At 62.1% G+C, this 22,766-nt stretch overlaps 1 protein-coding gene across 4 annotated transcripts in view; it reads left to right on the top strand.

Annotated features, from left to right (window-relative positions):
- Positions 1-22,766, top strand: part of ACOX3 (acyl-CoA oxidase 3, pristanoyl) — a 46,893-nt gene that overhangs the window by 12,631 nt on the left and 11,496 nt on the right. For all 4 annotated transcript variants that reach the window (XR_003968521.2, XM_030314296.1, XM_030314295.2 and 1 more), the window contains 8 exons: positions 3,410-3,498; positions 6,402-6,498; positions 8,135-8,317; positions 10,008-10,130; positions 11,620-11,740; positions 13,980-14,102; positions 14,282-14,395; positions 19,341-19,456. Coding sequence is in view for 3 of the 4 variants with exons in the window: in XM_030314296.1 (XP_030170156.1) it covers positions 3,410-3,498; positions 6,402-6,498; positions 8,135-8,317; positions 10,008-10,130; positions 11,620-11,740; positions 13,980-14,102; positions 14,282-14,395; positions 19,341-19,456 (966 nt within the window). In the remaining variant the exon portion in view is untranslated. The remainder of the gene's footprint in view (positions 1-3,409; positions 3,499-6,401; positions 6,499-8,134; positions 8,318-10,007; positions 10,131-11,619; positions 11,741-13,979; positions 14,103-14,281; positions 14,396-19,340; positions 19,457-22,766) is intronic.

The following is a 22,766-nucleotide window of genomic DNA, read 5'->3' as shown; positions in this document are numbered from 1 at the left end:
GTACCGCTTTCCACGGTTCTGCCAATTTATACTCCCATCAGTAGCGCGTGAGGGTTCGGATGTTCTCATATCCTCGCCAATACGTATCTTCCTTTTTTTCTTAACTATGCACACGAGCGGGCATGGTAGTATTTTTTTTTTTTTTTTAACATTTATTTATTTTGGAGACAGACAGAGACAGGATGCGAGCGGGTTAGGGGCAGAGAGAGAGGGAGACACAGAATCCGAAGCAGGCTCCAGGCTCTGAGCTGTCAGCACAGAGCCCGACGCGGGGCTTGAACTCACAAGCGGTGAGATCATGACCTGAGCTGAAGTCGGACGCTCAACCGACTGAGCCACCCAGGCACCCCAGTTGTGCTTTTGATGTGCATTTCCTTTTCCTTTTTTTCTTTTTTGGAGAGTGTGCACAGGGGAGAGGGGCAGAGGGAGAGAGAGAATCCCAAGCGGGCTCCACACTCAGCACGGAGCCCGACGGGGGCAGGGTGGGTGGGGGGAGGCTCGATCCCACGACCCTGGGGTCACGACCTGAGCTGCAGTCAGGAGTCAGACGTTCCACCGACTGAGCCACCCAGGCGCCTCTTGATTCGCATTTTCTTCGTGACCAGTAATGCTGAACATCTTTTCGTGTGCCAGTTGGCCATGTGTATATTTTCTTTGCAGAAATGTCTGTTCAAGTTCTTTGCCCTGTGGAAATAAGCCAAGACCTCCCTTATGGGAAAGGCAAAGGTTGTGTGCTCGGAGCTGCCTGGAGGGGGAGGTTGGGGCAGTGACTGAGTCTGGCCAGGGGAGTGGGCTTGGTTTCCTCAGGCTGGTCCTGGGCTGGCAGCAGGACAAGAGGAGAAGCTGTTAGCTCCCCGCCGAGCTAAGTGACCCCATCTCTGACCGACCGTCACAGGCATCTTGCTTGGCCGCCTGCACTGTTTGCTGCGGGTTGTGGGTCAGAGCTCCAGGGTCACTGGTCGGGAGGCCGTCCATCGGTGCCATACGTTCAGTCTCTTTTCTTCTCTTTTTTTGAGTTTGTTTATTTTGAGAGAGAGAGAGAGAGAGAGAGAGAGAATGTGAGTGCGTGCAAGCAGGAGAGGAGCGGAGAGAGAGGATCCCAGGCAGGCTCTGCACCGTCGGCACCGAGCCCGGGGATCGTGACCTGAGCCGAATCGGGAGTCAGATGCTACACTGACTGAGCCCCCCAGGTGCCCTCGGTCCATTTCTGAAGTGGGCGGTTTGTCTCTGTTGTTGGGGTCTGAGAGCTCTCCGCACGTCCCGGAGGCCGACCCCTTATCCGGTAGGTGGTTGTCTCCCATTCCGTAGGTCGTCTTCCCATTTTCTTGTTCGTGTCCTTGGAGGCGCAAAGCGTTTTAATTCCAGCCCCTTTTTCCCTTGTTGCTCGTGTCCTTATTTTCCAATTCACATCGGAGCCACTGCAGACCAGGTTCACCCCAGGCCGCCCCCTGCTGTTTCTGGGTGTATGCGTTTGTACCCGACGTGAACTTCTAGGGGGAAATTGGCTAGCCTTCGGCCCTGTTAAGTCTTTCTTTCTTTTTTTTTTTTTTAATTTTTTTTTTTCAACATTTATTTATTTTTGGGACAGAGAGAGACAGAGCATGAACGGGGGAGGGGCAGAGAGAGAGGGAGACACAGAATCGGAAGCAGGCTCCAGGCTCCGAGCCATCAGCCCAGAGCCCGACGCGGGGCTCGAACTCACGGACCGCGAGATCGTGACCTGGCTGAAGTCGGACGCTTAACCGACTGCGCCACCCAGGCGCCCCCCTGTTCAGTCTTTCTGTGCCGTGGTCGGGAGCGCCGTGGTGTTTTAGACTCTTTACGCACCGTGCTCTAGGGACTCAGCAGGACTGTGTCGTGCCTCCATCCGGGGGGAGCATTTCCGAGGCCAAGTGTGCGTCAGGCCGGGGCTCGCGGGGGGTGGGGTGGGGTGGGGGGGGCGCCTCCCTGTCCCCGTGGAGGGAGAGAGCTTGAAAGGAGTGATCACAAGACTCTTCTAGGGTTGTGACGCACCTCACAGGTCGCGGCCGATACGGCGCGATTTGTCACAGGTTGGTTCTATACCAGGCGGGGAGCCTTTGCAGACTGTGGCACTGTGATACGGAAATCCACGCGACCAGGTTTATTTGAGGAGTTTGACGTTAACGCGTTCTGCCGTGGACTCTAGACCGCCTCCTTTCCTTCACTGGGAGGTCGGTGCGGTATTTGTGGCCACTGCGCCATCGTAGATTTCCCCGTGAACCGGAACCCACCCTGGCGGTATCTTTCTGTGCGATGACCCGGAACACACCAGCTTGTTTTCTTTTAGTGCCTCTTCTCTCCACGTGCACCTTCTTTCCAGCGATTTTCTATTTTAAAGTGTTATAAAAAGGTAGTGCCTGAAGTGTCACTGGGTCTTACCGAAGAGTCGGAGGGGGGGAAGAGTGTTTGCATCGGGGGTTCAGCCTTTGTTGTACCCAAAATACCGTTATCGTGATGATCAGTGTAGGCAGAAGAGTGTTCCTCTAAAATAAAAGTTCCCAACAGTGCAGACTCAGTATTCCAGCTCCCAGACGCTGTTGACCTTCGGGCTGGGTGATCCTCCTGTGGTGGGGCCAACCCGAGCGCTGGATGCCTGGGGCGCCCTCTGGGAGGGACAGCCAGCTGGCCTCAGGCGCCCTCGTCCCCGGCGGTCGGGGGGAGGGTGCCGGCTCACAGCGGGTGCGGAATCGCCCCCGTGACGGTGTTCCGGGGGGACGCTCCGTGTCCCTGCACGGAGCTCGCACAGTGAGAACTGTCGGCTCGTCGCACCTGTACTTAGGGAAGCATGTTTACCCGTCGCCCAAAGCCAATCTCAAGATGGTTCTCCCCCCGCACCCGGCCATCTCGTCATTCGCTACAGCCCGGCGCCAGCCCTGTGGCCGACTTGAACGTGACATGGATGTTCCGGACGGCCTCCAGGCTGCGGGGACTCCTCAGCTGCTGGCCCGGCACCGTTGTAGCCAAACGGCACGAACCGGGGCCTTAAAACAACAGGAGGTCACGGTCCTGGAGGCCGGGAGTCTGAGATCCGTGTCGAACCCCCCGCCCCCCGCCAGGTTCTAGGGGACATCTTGTTCCTGCCTCGTCCCAGCCCCTGGTGGCCGCACCCTCTCCTCCCCACGTCGTCCTCTCCTCTGTCTCTTACAGGACACTTGTCATTGGATTTGGGGCCCAGCTGGGTCATCCGGGACCCCCTCGTCTCCAGATCCTTCACTTAATTACAGTCGCAAAGATCCCAGACGAGGTCACGTTTCTGAAGGGCACCACTTACCCCCTGCAGATACACGAAGGGAGCCCATGGCTTAGTCACCGGGGTTTTGTAACGTATTCTTGAGATTTTTGTGTGGTCCTAACAGTTGCCGTTTGCGGCTTTCTGTGTCTCGTACAGATCCGGAACCCCAAGACCCTTCTTCCCATGCCGGGGGTGATGGTTGGCGACATAGGGAAGAAGCTTGGGCTGAACGGCATCGACAACGGGTGAGTGTGTGCCCGGCCCCGATGGCCGCGGTCTCCCCTGCAGGGTCATTAACGCGAGGGTGCTTGCTCGGCTCTCGGGTGCCTGCTGATTCCAGCTTGGGAGCCACCAGGACCCTCAGTGCTGTCCTCACCCTCCCGGCCGCCTGTGGGGCCAGGAAAGCGTGCTGGGACGCACACGTCACCTGTGGCTTGAGAGCTGTGTCACATACACACCCAGGCCACACGCCCCGTGTCACACGCATACTCCGTGTCACGTACCTCGTGCCCTACACGCACCCTGTGTCACACCCTCTCTCACATGCACACAGATCGTGTCCAACGCACCGTGTCCCACGTACCCCGTGTCATATACACATCGTGCTGCACACACTCTGGGGTCACACACCCCACGTCGCAGCCCCTGTCACGCCCACACCCGCGGGCTGGCCACCATCTGTTTCTGGAACAGATTTTGTGGTCTGCACGTGCCCAGACGAGAGTGTGTGAGATCGTGCTTTCGGTCGAACTCCAGCAAATACTTGCACAAGTAGAAATGTGGCTCAGCCTTGTTCCGGCTCCTGTGGCACGACAGGGGAAGATTTTCCACTCCTTAAAAAGGGCGCTTGGAGTTTTCAGTCGTGCTCGAGAAGCATTCCTCAGCTTTCAAGCAAGAAGCTGGAGCTCTCCGGGGGTGCTGGCGCCGAGTCCGCTCTTAAGAGGCGGATGGCTGCCCTCACTGCCCGGGGGGGGGGGGGGGGGCCCGTCTGGGCCCCGTCTGGGCCCCCCGCGGCCTCCACCGCGCCCGGTCGGAGCCACCCCACGAGGCCCGGACAAGGCGGCCGATCCCGGCAGGGCCTCAGAGTCTCCCAGCGGGGTCCGTCTGCCGCTCCCCTTCGTCCCGTGCTCGGGAGGGCGGCCCGCGGAGGTTGGAGGTCCCCAGGGGCCGAGCATCCCTCACCTGCAGATCCCCTGGGCGCCTCGTAAGGAATTTGGGAGGGCGCCCCTCCTGCCCGCCCTGCGCACAGCCCCGTCTCTGCTCTTCCCCGGGGTCCTGGAAGGCCGGCCTGGACGCGGGGAGTGGCGTAGAGATCAGCGGCACCCAGGAGACAGCGTGTCACCTGCTGTCGGCCCGCCTCGTGGCTCTCTCAGCATCCGCCAGGTGCCAGGCCCGATGGCCCCGTCATAAGAGGGTGAATCGGACCCACAGAAACTGGCACCGAGAAGTAGGTGGCTGAGCAAGGACGTGGACAGCAGGCGGTCACTGCAGAGTGGGGCCGCCCTACAGTGGTGCGGGGAGAGGGCCGGTACCCCCTGCAGGGGGGTGAGAGGAGAGTCCTGACGGGCCTCTGGAGGGGGTGGCGGGCTCTGAGGGCCGCCTGCGCGGGGACCACGGGAGAGAGAGCCTGGCCTGTTTGAGGGTCACGGCGGGCGCCCCCCGGCTGTAGGCAGGGCCCCTGTCTGAGGGCTCCCCACATCTCTCTGAGGGGCTGGGGGCTTGAAGGGACTTGTGCGGGGCGTCCCCGTTCCGGTCAGCAGTTTGGAAAGGGCCGTGCTCCCGCGTGCAGGACAGACTGAGGACGTGGCCCGGCAGAGAGCCCAGCGGTGGTTGTGTCAGTGAGCCGGGCCGGAGGGGGTGGGCGCTAGACGAAGACGGACGGAGGGAGGAGGTGGCCAGGACCCTGCTTGGGCGGAACTGGCGCCCTGCTCCCCTCCGGCTCGATGACACCGTGCTTTAAACCGCCGTCTCCCGTGGGTGAGCCAGAGAGCGTTCTGGAGGGCACTCAGAGTGCTCTTGGTCATGAGATTGGTCGCCGTGGGAGCTCTCGATATTCACAAGGTGGTTTGGGGTTTTTGTTCAGGTTATGGAACATCCAGTCCTCTGCCTGACCTTGTCCCTTAGACAAAGGAATAGGCTTTCCCAACCTGACAGCCGTAGAAAATAGCTTCCCTGAGTGACGTGGGAGCGAGTTGGCTCTTCTCAGAGTTTCAGAAGAAACGGGTTTGTTTGCTTTTGGATCACTGATACGGTAACGGTGTTCTTTTGTGTCGCACGAGAGTTCAAAACCTTAGTTTGTTGATTTTTCACATCGTATCGTGGATTCTGGTATGAAATTGAAGGGTGAGAACCTGAAAAGAATCAGTTGTCTCCTTTTTTCTTGACCGACCAGCTTTGTCCCAGCGGCGTCAGGAACCTGGCTCGTGATTCCCAGTATGTGGCCATTGTTTTGGCCCCGAGCCCCGCCTCACGCACATCACATTTTTTCATTTAACCTTTTTAAAAAAACATTTTCTTTTAATGTTTATTTGCTTTTGAGACAGAGACAGTGAGAGCAGGGGAGGGGCAGAGAGAGAGGGAGACAGAATCCAAAGCAGGCTCCAGGCTCTGAGCCGTCAGCACAGAGCCCGACGCGGGGCTCGAACCGTGAGATTGTGACCCGAGCCGAAGTCAGACACTTAAGCGACTGAGCCACCCAGGCAGCCTCTATCGAAGCTTTTTAGCTAGAAAAACTCGTTGAGGGGCGCCTGGGTGGCGCAGTCGGTTAAGCGTCCGACTTCAGCCAGGTCACGATCTCGCGGTCTGTGAGTTCGAGCCCCGCGTCGGGCTCTGGGCTGATGGCTCAGAGCCTGGAGCCTGTTTCCGATTCTGTGTCTCCCTCTCTCTCTGCCCCTCGCCCATTCATGCTCTGTCTCTCTCTGTCCCAAAAATAAATAAACGTTGAAAAAAAAAAAAAATTTAAAAAAAAAAAAAAAACTCGTTGAAATTTCCTGTCTCTGTTATCTTCTCCCATTTTCTTTTTCTTTGGGGGATTGGCACCCTTTTGGCTTTCCTTTGCTCTTACTTGACTGGGTTTCTGGAAGGAGAGGAGACTGATGTCAGGGCCAGAGCCCCGTGTCACCAGAAGTCCTGCCATATCTCCCCACAGATTTGCCATGTTCCACAAGGTGAGAATTCCTCGCCGAGCCCTCCTGAACCAGACTGGAGACGTCACCCCCGAGGGTACCTACGTCACCCCCTTTAAGGTACAGGTGTCTCCAGGTGGGGAAGCTCGCGGGTGGAAGGCCCTCTGCTGCACAGGACGCTCCCGGGGCTTGCCCGGAGACCCGCCCCAGCTGGGTTGGCCAGTGGCAAACCCCTCTCGGTTCAGGTTCCAGTGTCACCAACAAGGAAGGCGGCACTTGGGTCCCCTGCACCCCCAGGGCATGATGCCAGACGCTGCTCACCCCCCAGCCCTCCAGGGCTGGTCAGGGAGGCTGCCCCCTGCTGGTGCTGTTCCCCCAAAGGGTTTAAGGGCGTGTGGTGGCCATCCCAAATGGGGGTGACAGTGTTCTCTGGTGTCCGGGGCTCACCACATCCCGGAGTCCTTTGAGTGATAGACACACGATGGTCACAGACACACTGGAGCAGTTGGTCGCCTCCCGGTGTCTGAGGTCAGGTGGGCCCATCGGAGGAGGACTCTGTGCAAGGACACGCACCGCCTGACTGGAGTCGGGACGGCGGGATTGGAAGGAAGCATGGCAGGGGCGCTAGGGACGAGAAATCAGCACGACACCAGAGTCTCTTTGAAACGGAAAGAGTAACATCAACCGTTCGCTAGACGCTAACCAGACGGCGAAGGAACGGAAGGCACATGACGAGGGGACGAACGGAGCAGGTGCGGGTCAGAGGCTGGGAGGCCCGAGGGAGGGGTCCGCGGAAGGCGCAGGAGAGGCCGAAGCAGCGCGAGAGGAGGCAAGTGTGGGAGCAGCAGGGGCGAGGAGCGTCCGAGGACGGGGAGAAGACCCGACCGAGGGCCCGTGCGGCACCAGGGACGGGTTACGGGAGCCCACGCGTCGGACACGCCGCAGAGACATGAGAACGTTTCCCAGAGACGCACCCGGGATCTCGGGAGAGGGCGCAGCTCTGGCTCCCACGGAGCGAAGCTCCCTGAGCCTCCGGGTTTCTGCGTGCGAGGAGGCGGCGTGGTGACCCCCAAAGTGTCGTGCGCGTGTGGGGTGTGGGGAATGCCCTCCGGCGGGCGCGGGCTCGCGAGGTGGCCATGCCAGTTCCACCGTGGGTGTAACCGCGGAAGGGAAGTCTGAAGAATGAAAGAAGCGAAGCCAGGGCAGGCGGCAAGAGATGAGGGAGGTCGGGGTGCCCGGAGGAGTTAAGACTGGCAGCGGGATGTGCCCATGGCACCGCCACTGTGGCACACGGTGCCCGGGGCCCTGAGGTCTGCGGCGGATTGACACGGTGCCCGTGAGGCCGTTAGCTGTCGTGAAAGAACACGTGAAAGGACGCCATCAGGAAGGTCGTCTTCCGCGGGGAGGGAGGATTCTGGGGCACCGGGGGTCACGGGAACGGGACGCTGGCACCAAGTGGAGACGCCTCGGCGCTGTGTCCCTGCTTCGTGCCGGGCGTGGCTAAGCCTTAGGGGGCTCCGGGCGGCTGGGGGTGGCGCCCTGTGGGGCACTCATCCCTCCTCCTGCAGCCGGAGGGTCCCTGCTGGGGGCCTTATGACACCTGCACCTCCGCAGCCCGGCCCGCCCGGCGGTCCTGGCCTGGGGGTGCACGGCGGGGGGGCGCCCAGGGAACCATCGGGCGCAGCCGTCTGCGTGCTGCTGTCCCCGAGGCCGCCGGGAGTCCCGCTCGCGCTCACCGCGTGTGCTTTCCCTGTAGGACGCCAAGCAGCGCTTCGGGGCGTCCCTGAACAACCTCTCCATAGGTCGGGCCTTCATCGTGGCCATGTCCGTCGTGAACTTAAAGCTGGCCGTTTCCATAGCCCTTCGTTTCTCAGCCACGCGGCGTCAGTTCGGGCCGACAGACGAGGAGGAGGTACCGGTGCTCGAGTATCAGACGCAGGTACGGCTGTGGCGGGCGTCCCGGCCTGTCCCTCCTGGCATCGGGGGCACCTGCGGGTCTCTGAGCCGCTGCGCTCTGGCTGCTGGGGGGCCGTCAGACCCCGTCAGGCAACGGTCAGGGCAACTGACGGGAGGGAGCCTGGCCGCTGGGCAGGAGGCTTCTTGAACCTGCGTTTTCGGGAAAAGGCGTGTGTGCGGTAGCCCGAATGAGGCCCTTGGAAGAAGCGTGTGCTGGTGAGGCTCCCACGCAGTTGCGCGCAAAGCCTCCGCGGGGTCCGGCGGTGGCGGCTCGTCCCGGGCCCCACTCTCTGGCTCCCTCACCACGTCCCGAAGAAGCGACCCCGCGGGAACAATCCGCCGCGGCAGCCGGGCGCTCGGGCCGTTTGTGGTGACAGCATTTAGAGTAGCGGGAGGGACGCTCGTCCGGCCCGTCCTTGGGGACGAGGCGGCCTGGATGCCAAAGGGGGCGCGGTTTTATCCCAGGAGCACGCAGTGCTTGTGCGGTATCCGCCCTTCTCACGCCCGGCCTCCACACTTCTCACACGCCTTCCTGGCGCACTTGGCCTTCACCGGGTGGGGCGCAATTCCCAGTTCACAGGTGGGGGCATTGAGGGTCAGACAGGGGGCTCCTGTCCGAGTCCGGCAGCGAAGCCTGGCCCTGTCTCGGGCCGAGCACTGTGGAAACGCAGGGGTGTTTGAGGGAGAGCCTGAGGGAACCGTAAGAGAATCTCTTTCTTCTCCCGCTTCTCACCGTGGCCACGTGCCTGTTTTTGTAATAAGCAAACGAGGAGAAGCAGAATGTCTGGCTCACTTCTGTGTGGCACACGCCGTTCCTTTCCCCGCGAGCGCCGTGGCCTTTGCGAGGTCAGCGCGCCCGACTGCTGGTCATCGAGGGCGAATCACGGTCCGGGAGCCCGCTCGGGCCACTATGCTCGGGCTCCACCCTGCTGGCCGCGTGCCCTTGGGCAGGGCCGCCTTGTGCCGCCTCCCCGGGGTCTGGGTTCCTCACGGACCAGAACCGATGACACCTCCTCGTGGGGTGGCAATGAGGATTAAATGCCCGAGTCCACAGAGAGCGGTTGACAGGATGTGTGGCCCTCTGTTCCATAAGCGGTAGGTGGGGGTGGTGCCCGTTTGCCGGGTCTTTTCCCGCTTTTTCCTCCACGCCCTTCCAGCCGTGCGGCGCTGGGCGTGCAGAGACCCCCTCCCTGCCCGGGCGGACTCCTGGCCCCCTGTGGGCCTCACTTTCCCAGGTGGCTGAGGGGTCATCACTTGGCCCCTGGTGGGCATTCAAAGCACAAGCGATCACCTGTGCAGCCCGGCGTGGCGGGGGGGGGGGGGGGGGGGGGGGGGGGGGGCGGCGGTGATAGTCACCCTCCCAGTGGTCCCGTTGGTGAGACCCCTGAGCCTGCTACACAAAGAGCACCTTTGAGTGAGGCTGAGTTGGGTTCCCTGCAAGTGGGCGGGGGGTGGGGGTCCCTGAGGGGGGCGCTGGGTTCCCTACGAGGCGGGGGTGCGTTTTCTGAGGAGGAGTTCGTTCCCTGCGAAGGGAGGGGTGCTGTCTCTGCCCGGGGTGGGGGGGCTCTCCGCCAAGGGGGTGGGTTCAGGAGGAGGAGGGTGTTGTCTGCGAGCGGGGGCGGGCTCTGTGGGAGGACCGTACTGTGTTAACGTGAGCGTCTCGTCGATTTTAGCGGTGGCGCTTACTTCCATACCTGGCGGCTGTGTATGCCTTAGACCACTTTTCCAAATGGCTCTTCCTGAACTTGGCGGAGTTTCAGCAAGGCCTCATGGGAACGGACTGCAGCACCAGGCAGGTGAGAGGCGATTCTCTTTTCTCCGCGGTGTCAAACCTCGTTAGCTGTCGCCGAGGTTGAACGGCACACGTCAACCCGTCTTCCCGAACGACATCTGTCCGTCCGTGGCGGCCTCGTGGGGCGAACGGGAGGCGTGTCCTTAGCCGTGCCCTGCCCCCCTGCTCAGGACCCCCAGAATCCTCGCTGTGGTGTGGACCGTTCGGGTGTGCGTCCGTATTCCTGCTCCTCAAGGACGGGCTGACGTGACTCCTAATTCCAGTCCGTGAGCTCAGCTGGCCTTCTGCTATTGAAAACGTGATGAGTTTGCACAATCCACGATACCGGCCCCAGGGTAGATTTCACGGCTCCGATCCTTTCGTAAACAATCCTGCAAAGGCTGAATCCAGCTGACTGGATTTGAATGGACAGTCAAGGATTTATGCCAGGTTTGAGCGTCCGCTGAGCTCAGGCACTGTGTCGAGTCATCCTTGGCTGATTCCTGTGTAAACAGTTTATGACGGACTTTCCATAGCCCCTCACGTTGCCTCCCGGGCACGAGTGAAATGTGAATCACGAGAAAACAGGCTTGAAAACAGGTCAGAAATCCTGCCGATCGGTGTGAAGTCCAACACCCTAAAAAGCCTGTATCAAATTAGCACGTTTTGGAACATTCAGCGTAAACATCCGGGAGTCGGGAGGCGGCCAGCAGGGTGCGCTGCTCGGCAAAGCACAGGCCCTGGGAGCACGGGGATGAGTCACTGAAGCTTCTGCAGCTGACATTGGACTCCTCCCGTTCGTAACGTTCTAAAGAGTAATCACGCTTTATTCTTTCTGAAACCCAGCGGTTTAACCGGCACACGGCAGGGCCTGGGAGTGGCCCTGACGTTTTCAAGTTGAAAACATTGGCAAAACGGACCATCTCATTTAGCGGGGGTGCGTGTTCATCTCTCTTGTTTCTGTGAAACGTCAGGTAGAAGCAAAGGGTGAGACCCGCCCCGAGACGCTGGCCGGGACACCCTTACAGAGACGCCTGTGGCTCCCTGTCACCCACGCTGTCTCCTGCGCCCCGGGCCTGCCCGCCCCTCTCCTCAGAGGGGCGCGCCCTCCCCACCCCGCCTTCGGTTCTTCTCTCCTCCGCAAGTGCTCCGTTTCAGGTTCACGAGCTTCACGGGAAGTGAGCCGTGATGGACTCCTTGCTTCTGTGCTTTGCATCTGTGATCACCCTTATGCCGCTGGCGTCTATTTGCTGCACAGAGCCCCGGTCCATCTGCTCGTTGCCATGGAGCTGTCTGTACCACAGTGTAGCCACTCGGAGGCGAACCCCCCTTTTCAGGTTAAGGTGGTTTTTTGTTTTTTTCCTTTCTCCCGCAGCTGTCGCGTGTCTTAGATTAGACTAGAGGGGACGTGAGCCTTCGACGCTAGGGGCGAACTGACCTCTGACCTCTGGTCATCTCTTGATGACAAGAGGTCAGCCTCTTTTCATCTCTTCTTGTCGATTTCCTCTCCCAAGGCAGAGCTCGGACATGAGATCCACGCCTTGGTGTCGGGCAGCAAGCCCCTGGCTTCGTGGACCGCACAGCGGGGAATTCAGGAATGCCGGGAGGCGTGCGGAGGACACGGCTATCTGGCGGGTAGGTCTCGAGAGGCGCGTGACCGTTTCCCGTCCGTAGCCCTCCTTTTGACTCAAGGGGTCCACAGACTGCAGCCAGGCGCCCAAAGTCAGCCACCGCCGGTTTTTGCGAATGAAGTTTTATCGGCACGTGGCCACACCCATCCGTCCATGGGTTTTCTGTTGCCGCATTCGCACGACGAACGGAGTCGAGTCGTCTGCGTCGAGCCTGAGCTCGGGCTCAGCGTCTGGCCTTTTCCAGAGCAAGTTTGCTGACCCCCTGGCCTAGACACATCCCTGCGCTCTCCGAGGCCTCATGTTGCCACGTCTGAGGAGAGACGCTGTGAAGGGCCCGCCGACAACCAGAGCAGAAAGCACGTGATCCGTTCGTTGAGTCGTAACTTTCCGGCGACTGACCTGTCAGTAAGCTAACAGCACGTTTTGTTCTGGTGAAAAATTCTCAAACAGAGGAAAAGAGAGTTTTTCTTGGCATCGCTGTCGTTTGGGCAGCTGCTGTGTGGTAAGGAGAGCAGGCAGCCGACAGCCTCTGACCAGCTCCTGCCCTGCCAGTCACGAGCCGCGCGGCCACGGGCCCGCCAGCTAGCCTCGCTGTGCCTCAGTTTCCTCACCTACGAACCAGGGTCGACAGAAGCGTACCGCGACACGGGCACGTGCGGTGCTTATGTGAGTTAATACACGTAAAGTGGTTGGCACCGCGTCGGGCCTGTGGCACGTGGCCGGGGGCCACGTCACCGTTGGAACTTGCAGTACTCTCGCAGATGCCGTGACCACTCGTGAGCTTCCCGTGTGCCACTCTGAAATAATTAAAAAAAAAAAATTAACGATTATTCATTTTTTTGAGAGAGAGAGACAGAGCGTGTGCAGGGGAGGGGCAGAGAGAGAGGGAGACACAAATCCAAAGCAGGCTCCAGGCTCCGAGCTGTCAGCACAGAGCCCGACGCGGGGCTCGAACTCACAAACCTGAGATCATGACCTGAGCTGAAGTCGGACGCTTAACCGACTGAGCCGCTCAGGCGTCCCCTGTTCTGCAATAATTGACGGGTAACATCCAGTTACTCCCAGAAGGCCATGCGCCTCCCAAACAGCAGAACGCGGCAGCCTCGTATCAGAGGATACCTTCAGAAGCGTTGCAGGCTCTTGCCGAGCTCGAGCATGTCAGTGACGGGCTGTGGATAATCACGTGCTCCCGGCGAGGATCTGTCCCGTTCCTTGTCACGCGGGCGGCCCTCGGCCGTCCCTCGGCTGCCTCCGCCTCCCCCTTCCCTGCTGACGAACAGGCGACCGTGGCTGTGCCGTGTCACTCACCCATGTTGTCCTCTGTGCAGCGTTCTGTAGTTTCTGTCGTTACGACTCCTGGAGTCCCTGTAAACAGTTGGCCGTTTTGGGCCGTAAGTGGGATAATGAACTTGAACGTGCAGCAGTGCAGACGACAAGAAACTCCTGTGTCCGTGTCCTGTGTGTAAACGCCAGGCCGCAATGGGCGAGACCCGACTCAGCGGGGCAGACGTCACGGGCCCTGTCTAGGTTTAATAGCAATTGCAAGTTATTTCTCCGTGGCTTCGCCCGACTGTTTCTGTAGGGAGGTCTCTCTACGGCCTGGGGCACCGAGTCGGGGGAAAACGATCAGGGTGGCACAGGTGACCACAAGCCCGGCGGCGGCTACAGAACCTCGTGCGCCCTCTCTGGCCCTGTTCCCAGCAGCGTGTGAGCCTGGGAGGCCCCCGCTTTTCCCTCTGGCTCCTCCCGGCCCAGCCTGGCCTGTGGAGAACATTCTCCGTCAGAGGATGGAGACCCCGACGGGAGGGTCTGGAAAGCGTACCTTGTAAAACAGGCAGAGGAACGAAGTCTGGTCATCGGCGGGAGAGACAACAAAAAAAAGCTGAGCGTTGTCTTCTGATACCTGACGTTTCTTGTGTAAAAAAATGCCACGGGGTGGGCAGCTCCCCTGAGGGGCCCGTGTCTGTCAGCGACCCTCGCGAGGCCCGCGGTCAGCAGGGGAGAGGGAGACGCGGGCGACGCCGGGCATTTCTCGAGCGCCGCGCCGTGGACGTCGGGGGCCTGGCCACGTGGCTCCTTGTGTCCCCTTAAAGGCAGAGCGGCCAGGCTGGGAGGTGGAGACCCCGCTGGGGAGGAGCGGGGCCTCGGCGGCCTCGGAGCACAGTGTCTCGGTCGGGCCGGGGGATGGTGGCAGTACCGTCCCGCGAGCACAGGAAGTGATGAAGCGTGTGGCTCTGTTGCAGTGAACCGCCTGGGCGACCTCAGGAACGAGAACGACCCCAACTGCACGTACGAAGGGGACAACAACGTCCTGCTGCAGCAGACCAGCGGCTACTTGCTCGGCCTGCTGGAGCTCCGCCTCCAGGGTAAGGCCCCGCCCCCGCTGGTGCAGCTGGGCCGTCCGGGCCCCGCCGGGCCAGCTCGTCCACCCTGTCTGCAGGAAGGACGTGTGTCCTCAGGCAGTGACTCACCAGCTTCCGGTGGGGGTGGGGGGTCAGCGAGGCGGGGCGGCGTCCGTCACTCCGGGTCCTGGGTGTGCTTGTAGGTGGCGCTCGCCTTGAGAGCCCTCTGGGGACCGTGGACTTTCTGGAAGCCTATCCCGACATCCTCGACCAGAGGTTCTCGTGCCCCAGTGTCACCGGCTGCTTGGAGTCGTCAGGTGAGCACGCTCTCTCCCCATCTCCCTCCCCTCGTGATCCTGGGGGGCACACCGTACCGCAGTGGGGGGCTTCGGTAGGGCCTGCAGGCGGCTGGTCGGTTCCCGCGTTCACCCAGCACCTCCCCGGCCCGACTCCTGAGTCGGGTGCTGCCTCCCCCTCTGAAGGCGAAGACGGAGAGGCTCTGGGTTCCTGCCTCGCTGGGCAGCTGGGCTCCTGCCCACCGGCCGCCCCTGTGACTGAGCCGTCTTCACAGGAAGCTGGGGCCCTTTTGCTCAGGGCCTTTGCACGTGCCGGCCACACTGGCATCACCTCCGCGGCCCCCGCTCTGCAGTGTGCTCACCCCCCTCGGCCTCTGCACAGGCTCAGCGGCCATGACCATGGGTGCCCGTGCTCATCTTGTGTGGCCGTGACAGCCTGGCTGGGGGGCAGAGCCCGCCGCGACCGGGTTCCTGCTCTCACGCGGCATTATGGTCCAATAGGGACGGGCCTGTGCAAAGGAGCAGGGGCTCTGCATGGCAGGGGCCCACACACTGGGCTTGACTGCCCAGGACAGCCCGTCTGAGATCTCAGTGACACGGACGGGGTGGCCACGGGGCGGGGGCGGGGGATGTGCCCAGCGGAGCGTGCGCGTTGATCCAGGGCTGGGGGAAACACGGGACTCTGGAGAAGAGAGCGGCTGACTGACGGGTCTGTGTGTGCACTGTGACGATTCACTCCGGAACGTCCCCCTGGAGCGAAGGCCGCTCTGTCCGCCGTGGGAACACAGCAACACGAGAGAAGATGGGTGTCCCGGACGGGGCGGTGGCGGTGCTGGTGGGGGGCAGTGTGAGGCGGAGCGGCTCTGGTCACATCCCCTGCTCCGTCCGCTCCCCTCCACGTCCCCACGCTCCCCCGGCGCCCAGGCCCAGGAAGGTCCAGCGGCGCGTCCGTGGTATCCGCGCCGAGCCCGGGTCAGGCCCGGCCTGTTGTGCTCCGAGGCCCAGCACCAGCCCCCAGAAGCCCCCAGAGGAGACTCCCACAGGAACAGGGCTGGAACTCGTGCCCGGGCCTGCGCCTCCCACGGGGCCCCGCTCAGCTTTTTGTCAAGTCCCGTGTCAGACACGCGGCACTCGAAGCCACAGCAGAAACGCCACTGGTCTCACCGTCGTCCGACCCGTGAGCACCGAACGCACCTGCTTCATTCCTCCCGGAAACGCCGGTTTCCGCGCCCTCGCGGACTGCCTCTGTGGGCTGGCGGCGAGGCGGACCTCGGAGCACGCGTCCTGGGGGCCGGGCAGGAGCCGCTCTTCCGCTGAGCCTCCCGGGACCTGGAAGCGCAGCCCACCCGCCAGGAGAGCGAGGGGGCTCCCGGCCGCCTGGGTCTGCTCCGGCCCTGCCCGCCTCGGCCCGCTGGCCTCGCCCGGGGCAATAGCAGCACCCGCCTCTCCAGGCTCTTCTCTTTTTTTAAACGTTTATTTATTTTTGAGATGGAGAGCAAGCGGGGAGGGACAGAGAGAGAGGGAGAGAGAGAATCCGGAGCGGGCTCTGCACTGTCAGCGCACAGAGCCTGGCTCGGGGCTCAAACCCAGGAACCGTAAGGTCATGACCTGAGCCAGAATCAAGAGCCGGACACGTAGCCAACTCTTAACCCAGCAGCCGCAGGGGGAAAGGCAACTTCTTCCAGAAGCACAGGCGTCCCCGGGTGGGCAGGGACAGGCTCTCGTGGGGACGCTGGGCACCGTGCTCCTGCCATGCTTGTGTTCGGGGCCCGTTGGCCACTGCGGTAAACGCAGCCACGCGTGGCTCTGGCCTCCCCAGACTCACCGCGAGATGCCGTTTGTTCCCTCGACCGCTGTCAGCCGAGCGCCTGCGGCGTGGGAGGAGGGCAGCTGCATCAGGAGACCCTAGAGTGAGCGTCCCCTGGGGTCCGGGGGCCGCTGGGTCCTCTGGGTACAGGACCTGCCGCCCGCCCGCCCACCCGCCAGGGACCGAGAGCCCGAGACATCGCAGCAGCTGCGGGTGCTGGAACCGGCCGCACACTGTCCGCTTGGCCCTGCGGGGCACGCACTGCTCACGTCTCCCTAGAGGAGGCTGGGCCGGGTGGTCCCGGCCGGTCTAGCCCACGTCAGCAGCCGGGGCAAGAGTAGGACCCAGGCCGGCTGGCTTCCCAGCTGGCTCTCCTCCATCGTCATCCAGGAAGCTTCTGCCCTAACCGCTTGATTTCTCATCGGTCGCCACGTTCTGTCACGGCTTTCCGGACAGTAGCTGACCTACAGGTCTCCGTCTGCCCTTGTACACACGGTGGGACACACTTGAAGATCGATTTCAGATGGTGGCAGAGCTCCCCAGCCCAGCGTTGCTACAGAACGCGCCGGAAAATAACCTAATGCCTCTCGCGACATCAACGCCACCAGAATTTTTCCCCAGAAACCGTCACCCGTCGTGAAACCAGATGGAACACAAGCGGTCTGCCAGCTGCGTGACGTTCCCAGGACTCTGCACGTGTCCCCCCAGCTGCCCCTCGCGGACACCGAAAGCTGAGGCAGCACCTGCGAACCCGCGGCAGGACACGTGCCCGGACAGAGTCGTGTTTTCCCTGTGACTGCCCTGGCCTGCGTTTTCGGGAGGAAACAATGCAGCTGAAGTTCCTTTGGCGACAGTGCCCGAGCCCGAATGCCGACGCTCCTCTCCGCGCACGGAGGAGGCAGCGTGCGGCGCGTGGCCGGCCCCTTGTCCCTGGGGCGTTGTGGCCATCACATCCCACACGTGGGCCCTGGCTTGCGTCGGCTGCGTCCTCGGTAAAGAGTACGTGAAATCTTCCTGACCCTCGAGCTCTGTAGGACCGGGACACGAGACCCTTCAGTGCAGAGAACAGCCTGCCGGGAAGGTGCAGAGGGTTTCCTTCAGGGGCGGGTGTGGGGTCACGGCTCTGCCTTCCGCATCTCCCCGCTTCCTCTGATCTGCAGGCCAGCGTGTGTGCCGAGGACGGGTTTCGCAAATGTCCCGGCGCCTTTGAGGACCTGTGCTGCCACCTGACACGAGGCCCGGTTCTTTCCTTTCCTTGGCTGATCTGCACACCAGGCAGCTTCTGACAGCCGTGTGCACACCAGGCAGAGGCTCACCTCCTACCACCCGTTCAGCGGGTTCCGGGCCGCAGTCACGGAGCTCAGGCTCTGGAGTCCACGAGACCTACGGCTGGGCACTTGGCCTCTCCGAGCCTCAGTTTCCCCTGCAGTACACTGTTGTCCCCACGCTGCTCTGGGTGGGGCCTGGCCCACGGCGCGCTCTCACTGGGGGCCACCGCTCCAAGCCCTCCCTCAGGAGGGACGGAGCAGGGAGAACTCAGCTGTCTCCCCAGCGGCCGGCTCCGCGGGGGGTCTTGCGGGTTTAGAGGAGGTCGTGTGGGAGCACCGGGTGTGGGGGCATGGACGGAGAGCAGGCCACACCCAGACCCTGCCACGCCAGCCCGGGGGCTGGTGCCAGTCAGCCGAGCCTTGCTTTCTGGGCGCACCGAGGTTGGGGCCCCACCCTGGAAGGGGGGATCGGCCAGGAAACGGGTCCAGCAGAGGCAGTGTCGGGGGAGGCAGAGAGGTGGTTGGAAGGTGGCTGGCCGGCCTACAGGGGCTTGCTGGACGGAGGGCTGGGTGAGAACAAAGCCCCCGAGGGGAGGGGAAGGGAGGGGTGATGACACGGGGGGTTCTGGTGTCACTCGTGGAGCCAAGTGCCCGGCGGGTATGTCCAGATGCCCCGGGACCAGGAGGTGGGGCAGGGCTGCGCTCGCTGCAGAGGCTGGGGGTGGGAGGTCCTTCCTGCCTCTCCCAGCCTCCAGGGCCCCCGGCACTCCTGGGCTCATGGTCGCATCACTCCGTGTCTCCTCCATGCCCTATGTCCCCCCCATATGTGTATCTCCCCTCTGACCCTATAGGACGCTTGTTGGACTTAGGGCCCACACTCTCCAGGGGAATCTCTAGAATCCTTAGCTGCTTACGTCTGCCTTTTCCCAAGAAAGACACTTGTAGGATTCGCGTCAGGACGTGAGCGTGTCTTTTGGGGGGTCCCCGCGGAGCCCCACACCTGGCCGGACTCTGGTACGGGCTCGAGGAGGCCCCAGAGGAACCGGGGCCGCCATGTGCGCTCGGCGTGTGAGCTTTGTCTCGGCCCTGTGAGTGAGTTTATTTGTGCTTTCACGGACCTCTCAGTCGTGCTGAGACAGTCGAGTGTCCGCGGCAGGGCCCCGGCGAGTGCTGCCTGTCTTCCCCGGGAGTGGGCTGTGTGACGCAGGAGGAATCCCCAGGACCCTTCGCCCAGGCTTTGGGGCCGGACCCAGCGTGGCCAGGTCCCCGTGGTCCCTTCTGGGGGCCCCGCGCCGACGGCAACCGCTGAGCAGAAGGGCTCCCGGGCCCGGGGGCGCCCTGCGGCCTTCCCTCTTCCGGCCCCTCCCAGCACGTGCCTGTCTGTCTACACTCTGTGGTGGCATCTCCTTTCTTGCCTAGAGCTCCTTGGGAGGAAGGCGCGTAGGCTGAGGCTCCGGGAGGGCCAGCGAGAAGCCCCCGCTCAGCTGCCCGCTAGTCCCAGGGAGACCAAGGGCCGTGCTGGCCAGTGAACAGACACCCCTTCCTCCCGCCACTCGCCCGCCATCTGCCGCGAAGCCGTGCTCTCGTCCGTGCGGATCCGTAGTGACACTGAGGCGACGTGCCCTGTCTCGTCACCCAGAACCTGCCGCCATCCCAAAGTGGCTTTGTGGCCCCATGGCCTCAGTCGGAGCCAGAACGTGCCCTCCCGGTGCCTGTCCCAGCCTGGGGCCGTGCCCTCCCGGTGCCTCCGTGTCCGTGAACCGGGCCCGCCTCTCACTCTCGCCACGAAGATCACTGTGCACTGTGCACCCTCTGTCCCTCCCGCCCGCGTAAGTGCTCTGCACACGTGGGTGCTCTATCGCTACTTTCTCTTCTGTGTCTTGTCTTGAAGTCCCGCTGGCGGCATACGAGTGGCTGGTCTGTTACCTGCTCCGAGAGAGTGTGCAGAAGGTAAACGAAGAGAAGAGAGCAGGAAGCAGTGACTTTGAAGCAAGAAACAACAGTCAGGTATGCTTGTTCTTAAAACTGCTTTTTGAATTTGCTTTGGATTTCTGTGCTGCCCTCTCCCCGTAAGCTGAATGTCCTGCTGGTGGCCGGCCAGGCCCTCCTGCCCCTGTGCCCTCAGGTGCACGACCTGTCTGCACCCTAGTTTGCTGCAGGGACCTTGCTGGATTGTGGGTGTCGTGTTTAAAGTGCTCAGTGTCCTCAGGGCGCCTGGGTGGCTCAGTCGGTTGAGCGTCCCACTTCAGCTCAGGTCATGATGTTGTGGTTTGTGGGTTCGAGCCCCACGTCGGGCTCTGTGCTGCAGCTCGGAGCCTGAAGCCTGCTTCGGATTCTGTGTCCCCCTCTCTCTCTGCTCCTTCCCCACTCGTGCTCTGTCTCTCTCTCTCAAAAATAAACATTCAAAAAAAATTAACAAAACAAACAAAGTGCTCAGTGTCCAGAGCTGTCACTATTGGAGCTGGGACACTGGGCTCTGGGGCCAGGCACCAGCCCTGGTCCCTCCCAGCCGACCAGCGACAGCTTGGTGACTCACGTGAGGTCCCACCGGCCCTGCACTTGGTTGCTCTCAGGTCATTACTGCCCTTCTCAAGGAGCCTTGGGTCCCAGGGTGGCTTTGGTTCTCGTGTTCGGTCAGGGCCAGCTCCTGGGTTCCGGAATCCATGGTATGGAGGCAGCCTGCTCTAAAACGCCTCCTGGCGTCAGGAGCTGGCCCGTCATGACCCAGGGTATTGTTGGGGAGGCCATGGATGAAGGGAACAAGAAGTCTCTAGAACTGATGGCGTCCCCTCTCCTTGGTCTCACTTCGTGAGGCTCTGCGTCGAGAACTCGGCGTCCTCATCCGCGCATCTGCAGATGCCCCCGCCCCCTCCCGTTACACTGGGACGGCGGCTTCCGCGCTCGGGTGGACGCGGCCAGAAGCAAAGCGGGTGGTGTCTCCCGGGACCTGCCGCACACACCTGCCCAGGTGTGGAGCTCAGGGAACAGGATGGCGTCTTGATTGGAAAGGCCTGGAAGAGTAGACCCAGGTCGGCCCCAGGGCCTCAAGGAAGCGAATTCAGCAGGTGGCTGCAGTTAGCAAACTGTAGCTCGTGTCACAATGACCAAAACTGGGGGGCAGGGAAATGATCCTTCTGGAATGGCTGGGGCCACGGCAGGCTTAGTCTTTTGGACAGCGACGGCAGCACATTAGCTTGTCCCGCGTCCCTCCGTTCTCTGCATGTCGGGCCGTCACTGTTGACATGGAACAGGTCCTCCATTTCTGGAGGGGAGGAGGGTACAAGAGGCACCCCCATCCGGATGCCAGAGAGCTGCCCGGGGGTGGCTGTGGGTCTCCGTGCTGTCCCTCCGCCCCTGTGCCCGACACCCTGACGGCGGGCCCCGAGCAGGGGCGCAGCCGTTTTAGAAATAATTCTCCCTTAGACCTTCGTTGAAGGACCTCGTAGCGGCATTTCAGTGAGCGGCATGGCTGAAAAGGACGGAGAGGCCAGCCGGCCCAGCCTGGGTTCTGGGTCCAGCAGAGGCGGGGTGCCTGGGGAGAGCTGCTGAGCTGACCGGCCCTAAGAAGCTGGGGTGTAGCACGGGGAGCGGCCGTGAGGCCTGGACGGGGGGTAATGGCCCCAAGAGCAGTCTGCATTTTCCACACCTGGTCTGGATCACGGAGCATTTTAAGACCGAGCACTGGGTCGTTTCTGACAGCCGAGAGCTCTCACGGCCGGGGCTGGACGTTCGTGTGTCCCAGAGAAGACGCCGTCCCTTCCCGCGTCATGACTAGAGCAGCAGGACGGCGTGAGAAGAACGTGTCAGAGAGCCGATGCAGCCTCGGCGTGGGGCCAGCCTTAAGACAGGAAACCCAGAAGCGGTAGAAAAAAACCTGTCAGATCAGACTGTAAACTTTCACTCTTTCTATAAACAGAAATCAGGAGACAGACCACAGACTGGGGAAGCACGTACAGCATGACCCACAGACAGCGTCCCCGTGAGGGAAAGGGCTCCCGGGCGGGGAACCAGCCGCTGGCCCGAGGCGGCAGGCACGACAGTTGCTTAACCTGAACCAGGGCCACACGGGTCGAAGGACAGTGACCGGCGGCGGGTCATGGAGGGAGCGAACCTGCTGTGTCCTTGGGGGCAGACGCTGGCTGCTCTCGTGTCGTCCCAGCACGAGCTTGCCGGGACTCGGCGGGGGGAGGCCGCCAGAGACCGCTGCCGTTCAGCTAACCCGCCACCTGCCCGCACACAGTAGGCTCTCGAATAGTTGCGTTTATTGCCTCTTTGGGCCGAGTAATCCCCTCCCGGGCTCAAAGTGAGAAAATGTGAACAGGTGGGCTGCAGAGCCCCCCTCCCGGAGCCCCCCGCCCCGTCCAGAGCCGTCTGCCTCGCAAACGCAGATGAGCTTTCCTCCCCCGGCCACACACGGGCTCCTCGCATAGTCTCGTCTCGTGCCCGCCTCTCTGATGCGTAAGGAAATCGAGGCCAAGAGAAACGCCCCGGCTCAGCTGTGCCGACGTCCACACCGGGACAGTTAGGAGTTAGTTTTTGGCCGGAAGTATCCGTCGCTTGTTAACGTGCAGATGTCCTCAGTGATCAGAGCACAGCAGAAATGAATACCTGGACCCCGATTGGTTTATACGTCGTGGGGGTGGGGGTGGGGCTCGTGGGAGAGGGGAGCCTGGCAGGGGGGACACTGAGGAGAGGGGACAGGGCTGGGGGCAGGGGCCACCCCTCCTGACTCTGCACGTGTGACCAGCCCTGCCTCTGAGTGCTCGCTCTCTGCAAACGGGGTCCCAGGTCCATTGCTGCGTAGTGACAGGTGACCCTCGGCCACATCGGGTCCGAGGTGTGCCTCATCAGACTCCCAAAGGGGACGGTTAAACAGCACGGCGCTGGAGGGTCAGAAGACCGCTTGGGAGCTGAACAGCAGAGCTGTGGCCCCACCGCATGTCCCTGGCTAGTGGAGGTTGGGGGAACAGGGGCTCCATCCGGACCCGTCCAGAGGCAAGGGGCCCCCCACAGTGTGCACACGTGGGCAGACGGTTCTCGGTGGGACGGGGGCCTGTCCTGTGCTCTGTGTGGTGCTCAACAGCGCCCCCACCTCTACCCACGAAGACGTCAACACCACCCCTGAGTTTTGAGAACCGGAGAGGTGTCTGAGGTGGCAGACGTCCCTGGGGGCAGACTTAAGCGAGCAGAGCGCCCCTGACGTTGAGTGCAGCGGTCCTCGGGGGGTCTGGGGCTGCAGCCAACGGAAGCAGACCTGCCCTCTGGCCCACCGAGTCTCAGAGGCCACAGGCCTCTCCCGCTGGGCCGCGCCTCCCTC

The sequence above is a fragment of the Lynx canadensis genome, chromosome B1 (assembly GCF_007474595.2).
Source record: "Lynx canadensis isolate LIC74 chromosome B1, mLynCan4.pri.v2, whole genome shotgun sequence".
In the NCBI taxonomy this organism is placed as follows: Eukaryota; Metazoa; Chordata; class Mammalia; order Carnivora; family Felidae; genus Lynx; species Lynx canadensis.
This window is presented reverse-complemented; position numbering and strand designations above follow the sequence as displayed.